Source organism: Sus scrofa, chromosome 6 (genome assembly GCF_000003025.6).
Source record: "Sus scrofa isolate TJ Tabasco breed Duroc chromosome 6, Sscrofa11.1, whole genome shotgun sequence".
In the NCBI taxonomy this organism is placed as follows: Eukaryota; Metazoa; Chordata; class Mammalia; order Artiodactyla; family Suidae; genus Sus; species Sus scrofa.
In genome coordinates this window covers 85,301,758-85,310,784 of record NC_010448.4, presented here as the reverse complement: position 1 = coordinate 85,310,784, position 9,027 = coordinate 85,301,758, and the positions used below count along the sequence as shown (strand labels likewise).

The following is a 9,027-nucleotide window of genomic DNA, read 5'->3' as shown; positions in this document are numbered from 1 at the left end:
ATGTGGCTCGGATCCTGTGTTGCTATGGCTGTGGTGTAGGCTGGCAACTGTTGATTTGACTTCTAGCCCGGGAACATCCATCTGCTGCAGGTGCTGCCCTGAAGAAAAAAAAAAGGTGTATGAGAAGTTCTCTTCTGTTGTCACTGCAGCTGCTTCAGTTGCTGCTGTGGTTTGGGTTGGATCCCTGGCCCAGGAACTTCCACATGTTGCAGGTGTCACTCCCCCCAGTAAATAAATGACTTAATATGACCATTTCTCCCACTTCACCTTTGAGGTCATTTTTTTGCTGGCCAGTGTAATCTCAGCACTCATACCTCAGGATTATCTATAAATAGGAGTTCCAGCTGTGGTGCAACAGGTTGAGTCTGGGGTTGTATCTGTACCAGTGCAGGCTTGATCTCCTGCCTGGTGATGTGGGTTAAGGATCCAGGGTTGCTGCAGCTGTGGCTCAGATTCCATCCTTGACCCGGGAACTTCCATATGCTGCAAGTGCAGCAGTTAAAAAGAAAAAAAAAAAAAAAAAAAAAGAAACAGTCACCAAGTGTCTAATCAGCAAGGGCAGGGTCAGTGACTTGTCCAAGCAGTTATCACTCAGTAGCCCTAGAGGCCTTTGTATAGTAGGGTCTTACAACAATGACTCATCACAATTCTGGGCCAAATGATCTACTGAACTGGTGAACTGAAAATGTCTTGCCATTGGCCCAAATGTTACTTAAAGTAGGTTTGTTTTTTTTGTCTAGAGGAGTTTGTAAAATATAATTAAACAGTCTTAAGGTCTAATTTGAGCCAAGAGCATATTTGGGGAAGCAAAATATAACTTTAGCAATAATTCTAATTCTGTGCCAACAGACTTGATTATGAGTCAAAACACCTGGACGCCAAATCGTGCCTCTAATATACCGAGTGACTGCAGGTAACAGGTGATTTCTAATTCCAGCCCTCTCAACCTGCACAAGGATAATTAGAACAAGGATAACTAGTTCATATGCAGAATTCTCTAATGCATTTTATAAATTTGAAATGGTTACTACTGATGGTGCCCTGCATTATACCTTTTTGAACAATCCTTCCTGTTTTCCAGGCTACTCTTGATCTTACACTTTGGATTGAGGTTTATCCAAGCTCTCTGAAAACCTCTTTTTTTTGGAGGGGTGCACCTGTGGCATATGGAAATTCCCAGGCTAGGGGTCCAATCAGAGCTGCAGCTGTGGGCCTACATCACAGCCAGACTCCAGATCGGAGCCATATCTGCAACCTACACAGCCTGGGGCAATGCCAGATCCTTAACTGAATGAGGCCAGGGGTTGAACCTGCATCTTCATGGATACCAGTTGGGCTTGTAATCTGCTGAGCCACAACAGGAACCTCTGAATAACTTGACTGGCGTTAAGACATGGAAAGGGGCCTTTCCATTCTGTGTCACACCAGTAACCTCATGTTGCACAGCACTCATCACACTGTGCTTCATCTCCCAGTCCCCTACCTCAGGAACCCTGTCTGATTTATTCTAGTGGTCCAGCAGTGTGCTCCCCTACCCCTCTGCAGATAGTAGAAGGCATTAGACACAGTGCACTGATACAATTTATTGTAATTTGTTGGCAGCACACAGATAGCTATTAATTAAAACCAGAATGATGGCTACATAGAAGTGGGCAATAACAGGTGCCCATTTTATGGGTAACTGTGTGCACTTAATCATCATCATCATTTTTCAGTTTCTTGATTGACTGCTTGTGCCGCTCAATTTCTTTCTGCAGGCGCTCAATCTCCTTCACGTGATGAGAGATCTCATTTTCATGATGTTTCTTCAAGGCTGCCAGTTGTTCTCTAGCCCGAGCTCTACAAGGACACAGTGGCTCTTGGTTTAATCCTAATCCTTCACCCTAAAGAGATCTCTAAGCATAACCTGAAATACCTAAGGTAAAGAACAGGAGTCCCAATCCCATTGGGGTCTGGCTGGTCATCCTCTTCTACCCTCTCAGGCCCCGCTACAAAAGAATATTCCATCTTAAGATGTATCATTTCTAGATGGCCATAATGATTCCATTTTCCTGGTGCCAGTGTCTGAAATTTCACCACTAAGGAGCAATTCCCTTCAGAGTCCTTTTTAGAGTAGAAAACTCCAGAAAGGTGTGACATAAGTCTCTAATAGGGGGACTTATTAGAGAATAACACATAGAATCCCTTTTGGGGTGAAAAAAGAGCAAACGGTGGGGGGAATGTACAATGGGGTACCGTTAAAGGACAAATATATGTGTCCTATCCCAGTTTTCTTTGCCTGGGAAATGCAAGGCCCACTGTAAAGGTCAAAATGAAGGGGGAAAAAAAAAAAAAAAAAAAAGAAGGGGACTCTTGCAATGCCTGGCAGTCCAATGTAGGTCTCAAGAAGGGATGATTCAAACGTTGGTTCGGCCATATATGGGCCTCAGTTTTCCTTAACTATAAAATGTAGGAGGCCAATTAGAGGTCTCTAAGGGCTGCACCTTGTCTCTCTGGTATGGTAGCTGTTATGGTGATAATTCTTAAGAGTGAGCAGGAGAGGGTAGAAGTGAGAAGATAGGCCAAGAATCGAGATTAATTCCACACTGCTCCTCACTGTGGTTAGCAGTCCCTGTGAGATAACTCAAGGTTGGTAAACAGAGTATATAGGCCCAGCCCACAAGAAGCGGGGAGGGTTCCAACCAGGAGCAGCTGCCACATGCTCCTGCAACCCACTAGCTCAGGCAAGTTGGAGAGGTGTGAGGATCTAGAAATGGCTGAGAGGGTCTGAGGTCAGGGAATCCATCCATGCGGGCTAGCAAAGCGAAGGCCTGGGTGATGGGTGGGGGAGGCCGGAGGGATAGGCTCAGAGGGTCTGCACGTAATTGGAACCTTCGGATCTAGACTCTCTGGGAGGAATCTGGGGGGCGTTTCGCATGACGCGGAGAGAACTCCACGGGCGGAGATGGTAAATGATTCAGGAAGAATTGAGCCGTGTTGGCGAATTCTGAAGACTCGCAGGTGGAAATGTCTTGGGTTTGGGGGCCTTGGGATTCGGCAGGGCAGTGGGAACGCCCTATAGGTGGCAACAGTAGGGCCATCAAACGATGAGTGTAGTGGGTCGGGGCTGGGAAGTTCTGTTGGGAGATGGGACGCCACAGAACACCAGGGAGGGCAGCAGGGTGGGGCCGTTGGCAGTTTAAGAAGGACTGGAAGGCCGTGAGACTTCCAGGGCTGGTCTCTGGGCCCCTTGGCTCTCACCGGAAGTATCGTTCCTCATCAGCCTGCTCTTTCTTTCCGAAGGCTCCACCGGCGTCCCGGACTGCACCCGCACCGGAGCGGACACCCTCTGGCTGCGGAGAGAGACCGGAGCATTGGTAAAGGCGAGGAGGGAGAGATGGGAGTCCCCGCTCAGGGATGGGGTAGCGGGCACTGCCGCCGGCGTACCGTATCAGAGCTGAAGCCTCGGCTTTGCATGGCCCAGACACTCCACGCGCCGATCCGCGAGCGCACCGCCAACGCCGTGGCTGCCATTGCTGTCAGTGCAGTACCTCTCCAGTGACCCGAGGTGCAGCTCCTCTGTACGCTAACGGCGCTGCTGGCCGGGAAGCCAATTGTTTCTCTGGAGAGGCGGGATGAACCCAGGAATAGCGAATCATGAGAGGGGGAGGCGGGGTTCCTGTGGCTTACAGCGAATCCTGACCGAGAGGCGGGCCTATTCTTAGCCAACCACTCGCAAGGGCTCCAGGGTCAAAGGACTGGAGGAAAGCAATGGAGGAGATTGGGAAAAACAGGAGCAGAGGGTCAGAAGGCGAGATTTCGGCTCCTGAAGCTATTAGATTTAGGCATGTGTCCATCCCTCCCTTACGATTCCAATCCTAAAGTTGTTATTTTTAAACACCCAAAGGAAGTCTTCCCTTTCCTGGACTACTAGCATCAATAAGATGGGTACTACGCTAGTGAGAGTGGGCAGCTTTGTCCAGGATTCCTTGACTTAGTCATCAAGACTTGTGAGCAAATTTTCTTAAAAAAGTATGTGTATATGGTTAGTGTTCTTTAGTTGCGATGGCATTTCACTCTCAAGTCTCAGTTTAAATGTCAGTTCAGAGAAAACTTCCCTGACCTCCTATCTTAGCCTCCTATTTTGTTCTTTCTCTCTTGCACCTTTGATCTTATGAAGTTAATAGGGCCTTGGTCAGTCAAGTAGGCTTTGAATTAATATTTGCAGGATGCATTGATATGTTATCAAATGGGCTGTATAACAGGACTTTTGGCAATGTGATGCAATGAAGAGGAAAAGCAGAGTCTAGGTAAGGCTTTGCCTTGACCTTCCTTGGCCATCTAACAAATGTGATCAAGATAATAGTAGTTTATGGCCTTTGCCTGGGTTATTTTCCTTTTCTGGGCCCAATTTTTTCTCCTTTAGATGAGAGGGTTGGGCTAGATCTTATTCATGACTTTAAAAATATCTTCCTTGGCTTTCTATGAAAGTGTGGAACTGTTTTTATTGATCATCTTTTGGTTTGAAAAATACCAGCCCTGGGTTATATGACTTAAGTAGAAGGAAATGGCTGCAAGGTACATTTCCAAATGTTCATTACAGAAAACTTGGAAAAACACAAAAGCAGGAAACAAATAATAATCACTCATAAGCCTGCTACCTGGTGATAAAAATTTGGAGTGTTTCTATATATTTAAGGGCCATTCCCATTTCAGACACTCTGATTTTAGTCCTCAGATACTACTATTTTTTGATTGTTTCCTAGGTGGTATCCAGTGGAGGGTCCTGCTGAGTTTGTGCAAAAGATTGATCCAAGCACTATGATGCAGGCTATAATTTTTTAAAAAATGGAAAATAATAAGCATTGGTGAGGATGTGGAGAAATTGTAGCCCTCCAATGGGTTAGCTACTGTGGAAAACAGCTTGGCAGTTGCTCAAAAGGTTAAATATAGAATTACCGTATGACTCTGCAACTTCATTTCTAGGTATATCCCCCCCCATTGGAAACGGATACTCATACACATGTTCATAGTAGCACTATTTCACAACAGCCCAAAGATGGAAACAACCCAAATGTAATGTCCATCAGCTGATGAATGTATAAACAAATTGTGGTATATACATACAGTAGAATACTATTCAACCAAAAAAATAATGAAGTCATGATATATGCAATGCCTTGAATGAACCTTGAGAACATCATACTAAGGGAAGTAAGCCAGACACAGAATGTCACATATTGGATAAACGGCATTTATATGAAATGTAGGGAATAACTAAGTCCGCGAAACAGAACACAGATTGGTGTTGTGACGGGTTGGAAAGTATGGAGAGGAACTGCTTTATAGGGGCCAGATATCCTCTTGAGATGTTGCAACTCTTTTGGAACTAGATAGAGGTGGTAGTTGCATAACACTGTTTCTGTACTAAAGGCCACTGGATTGTTCATTTTAAAGTGGTTGGTTGTATATCATGTGTATTTTACCTTAATTTAAAAAGGAGTTTACTTAGAGACGTCTGACTGGGCTACGAGCCCTTTAAGGATCGCAAGAAAGGAGGCGGGGCTAGAGAGGCCGACCTATAAGACTCATGTGAGGTGGCGCCTGCGCAGAAGAGTCACGTGGTGGCTGGGCCGGGGGAAATGGCGGCTCCAGGGGAGAGTGGGGCTTCGGGTGGCGGAGGCAGCACAGAGGAAGCTTTTATGACCTTCTACAGCGAGGTGAGCACAGAGTGAAGAATGCTGGCACCGGGGCGACTCGGCCGGGCGCTTCCCTCCCAGCGGGCGAAGGCAGTGATCCTTCTGGCCTGGACAGTTGGGCTGCCCCTCCTGTCTGGCCTTTGGGGCGGTGGGGGGCCGGGAGTGTTTGTACGTCTTTTCCCCATGCAGCGGGAGGATCCTATGGACAACGAAAAAGGAGCGCGGGTTCGGCGTCTGCGGCTAGGCGGCCTGTGTGGCCAACGAAGCGCCTGGGCGCGTGCAGAGTTCCCCAAGTCCACTTAGTCGTTGGGAGGCTGGGCCCTCCTGGGGACAACTTAACCGGCTTGGCCCCCATTTTTATTTTAAACGGAAGCACTCTCTACTCATAGTACACTGCAGTAAATTTTATTAGTAGTTATTTTTGCCATTTGCGAACGCAAGGCGTTATGCATCATACCAAGTAGGCATTATCTCCATCTTACAGATGACAAACCTGAGCTTAAGGGAGGTGAAATAATTTGTTCGGTTCTTACAGCGGATAACAGCTTGGTATCATGTTAGCACAGGAGTGAATTTGGTCTGAGTCTTCTTTACTGTCGCATCTCCAGAGCCTAGGACATGGTTGCTCAGTGTGTATTTGTTGGGTAAAAGAATGAATGAATAAATAAGTGAATGGATAAATGAAAGAAAATCATGGCTTTTGGAGTCAGAGGATCACGGGTTGGATTCGTGCAAGGTAGTTGAAGTGACTGTGACTGAATCATTTGAAGGCCTTAATATTGCTAATCCTCAGTTTTAACGTCTGTAGAACAGGAGTTAATATTAAAACAAGAGTTTTATTGAGGATTAAATATGAGAAAGGGTTTTTTCATAAAATATAAAGCAGAAACATCTTTGTAGGAGTTAAAACAAGGATGAAAGTGGACCTTTTCAAGTTGGCATAGATTTGAAGAATGGAGTTGCTCCACACCTGGCTTTGAAGTACTCAGAGTTAAGCACCATGTCACATTCATTTTTTATCTGTGGTATTTGTGACAGTGCTTGTTATATATTTGTTTCTCCAAAATATTAAGTTTAGGCTAATGTTAAGTTTAGGTGGCTAAGTGGTTAACTAACCCGACCAGTAACCATGAGGTTGTGGGTTCGATCCTTGGCCTTGCTCAGTGGGTTAAGGATCCAGCATTGCTGTGAACTGTGGTGTAGGTCGCAGATGTCGCTTAGATCCCACATTGCTGTGGCTGTGGCGTAGGCCAGCAGCTGTAGCTCTGATTGGACTGCTAGTCTGGGAACCTCCATAGGCCACAGATGCGGCCCTAAAAAGACAAAAGACAAAAAACAAACAAAAAAATCCCCCCAAAAATATTAAATTTAAAAATGGAAATTAGCACATCCACTGTAGTCAGTCCTTTTGAAATGCTTAATTCACTTGAAAATGTTAATACTCTGGTACCAGTTTACTGGCTTCTAATGACTACTCAGCAATTATAGTGGAACTTATTTTACTTACTGTTTCTTGGTTTAAGCAAAAGCTGTCCTGGGTTTAATTGGATGAGAGAAAGTAAAGGAGGACCCTTTAATCATCATTCAGCTAATGTTTATTGAGCACCTGATATGGACTAGTGTACTGTTTAGTTTCTGGAGATATGGTAGAGAACAACAGAGAGAAAAAATCCTGTCTTCGTACAGCTTGCATTCTGTAGAGAAGGATAAACAATGAACGTATATACAAGGTAGTGTCAGGTAAGTGGTAAGTGCTATGAGGAAAAATAAGTCTGGGGAAAAAGAGTATGGAGGGGAGTGGCATGCTGTTTTACAAAAGAGTGAGGAGGGAAGATGTTGGGAAGGATTAGCTTATGTTATTGAAATCCTTTCCAAATTTGTCTTGGCCCTAGAAATAGAGATGGTGTATAATATACCAGAGATTCATTCCAACTAAAATTTCAGTTCTGACAGCGGCACCAGGGGTTTTTCCTAGGACTACCTGGTGCTTGTTCTCCTTAACATTGTCTCAGGTCATGGATTTTTCTAACTCTAATAGACTTAAAAAGGCCAAGGTATCTGCTCCCCCCCCACATACTTCTTTGGTGCTACTTTTAGTGTGTATTTCAGTGTAACTATATTTTTCTTCTCTTAAAAAGTTGTAAATTAGGTATGAATGCTCACAAGTGCACCTTCCATCTTTAGAGTGGAAGCTCTTTGAAGTGGTGGCTGTGACTTATTTATCCTTGAATCTTCTTGTTGTCTACTCTGGAGTTTGCTGTGGGGTTAAAATTTGGATGGTTATAAGTCAGTTACCCTAACTCTCAGTTTTCTTATCTGCAAAATGGGGATAATGCTGGTACCTATTGTATGAGATTGTTGAAAGGAATAAATACCTGTAAAGTTTTTTACATTATATTAAAATTCAGTAAGTGGTAGCTGTTGTAGCAAAATATCTTGAACATGTGAACACGCATATAAATGTTTGCTGAACATGTCAATGAGTACTTGTTAAGATGATACTTCAGAGTTCATTATTGAGCTTTACTAATGAAATTTTTATCCCTTACATTTTAGGTGAAACAAATAGAGAAGAGAGATTCGGTTCTAACGTCTAAAAATCAGATTGAAAGATTGACTCGTCCTGGTTCCTCCTACTTCAACTTGAACCCATTTGAGGTGAGCTGTCTGGTGTTGCTGTGGCCAGTGGTAGAGAACTTTACACAACTACAGGCAGACGTACATCAGAACACTCACCTAATTTGTACTGTGCATAGTTGGAATTGAACTTGGGTGATTTTATTGTGTGTAGAGCTCACTCTCATCTTTTAGTATCCCAAATGTAATATGGATTTATTTTCAGATGTGAAGGGATAGCTATCCTTGATTGAATTTATGGTCTTTGCTTTAATTTGCTTGTTAAAACTTTTCTCTTTCACCACAGTAAAAAATCTAACCCTAACCCTAACCACCATAAAATGATCACAAGATTTTAGGCAAGCAAATACACTTTTGGGTTTCCTTAGTTTTTATAACTTTAAATGTTTCCTGATTATAAAAATAAACTATATTTTATGTAAAAATGAGAAAAATAGAGAAAGCAAGAATAAATAAGCATGGAGTGCCCGTCATGGCACAGTGGTTAAGAAATCCGACTAGGAACCATGAGGTTGCAGGTTCAATCCTGGCCTTGCTCAGTGGGTTAAGGATCCATCGTTGCCGTGAGCTGTGGTGTAGGTTGCAGACACGGCTTGGGTCCTGCACGCTGTAGCTGTGGCATAGGCTGGCAGCTACAGGTCCGATTCCACCTCTAGCCTGGAAACCTCCATATGCCATGGGAGCAGCCCTAGAAAAGGCAAAAAGACAAAAA

At 44.2% G+C, this 9,027-nt stretch overlaps 2 protein-coding genes across 3 annotated transcripts in view; one reads left to right on the top strand and one right to left on the bottom strand.

Annotated features, from left to right (window-relative positions):
• On the bottom strand, positions 1,574-3,543 carry ATPIF1 (ATPase inhibitory factor 1). Its single transcript, NM_001097486.1, has 3 exons — positions 3,427-3,543; positions 3,241-3,332; positions 1,574-1,839 (listed from the first exon to the last, which is right to left on the bottom strand). Exons 1-3 carry the CDS (start codon positions 3,511-3,513, stop codon positions 1,692-1,694), a joined length of 327 nt encoding a protein of 108 aa, NP_001090955.1. The 5' UTR covers positions 3,514-3,543; the 3' UTR covers positions 1,574-1,691.
• The window catches only part of DNAJC8 (DnaJ heat shock protein family (Hsp40) member C8), a 28,874-nt gene continuing 23,609 nt past the window's right edge, over positions 3,763-9,027 (top strand). Inside the window, exons 1-3 of one of the 2 annotated variants that reach the window (XM_003356239.4) lie at positions 3,763-4,289; positions 5,480-5,699; positions 8,235-8,336. In XM_003356239.4, coding sequence (XP_003356287.1) covers positions 5,622-5,699; positions 8,235-8,336 — 180 coding nt within the window. In that variant the 5' untranslated portion in view covers positions 3,763-4,289; positions 5,480-5,621. Of the gene's footprint in view, positions 4,290-5,479; positions 5,700-8,234; positions 8,337-9,027 lie in introns of those variants that run through there. The other variant, XM_021095664.1, reaches the window with a different exon arrangement.

Coding starts and splice junctions, on each gene's coding strand:
- ATPIF1 (NM_001097486.1), bottom strand. CDS start 3,513: ATGGCAGCCACGGCGTTGGCGGTGCGCTCGCGGATCGGCGCGTGGAGT. Junction 3,333..3,426: donor GAGGCTTCAGCTCTGATACG/GTACGCCGGCGG, acceptor CTCTCTCCGCAG/CCAGAGGGTGTCCGCTCCGG. Junction 1,840..3,240: donor GATGAGGAACGATACTTCCG/GTGAGAGCCAAG, acceptor GTGTCCTTGTAG/AGCTCGGGCTAGAGAACAAC.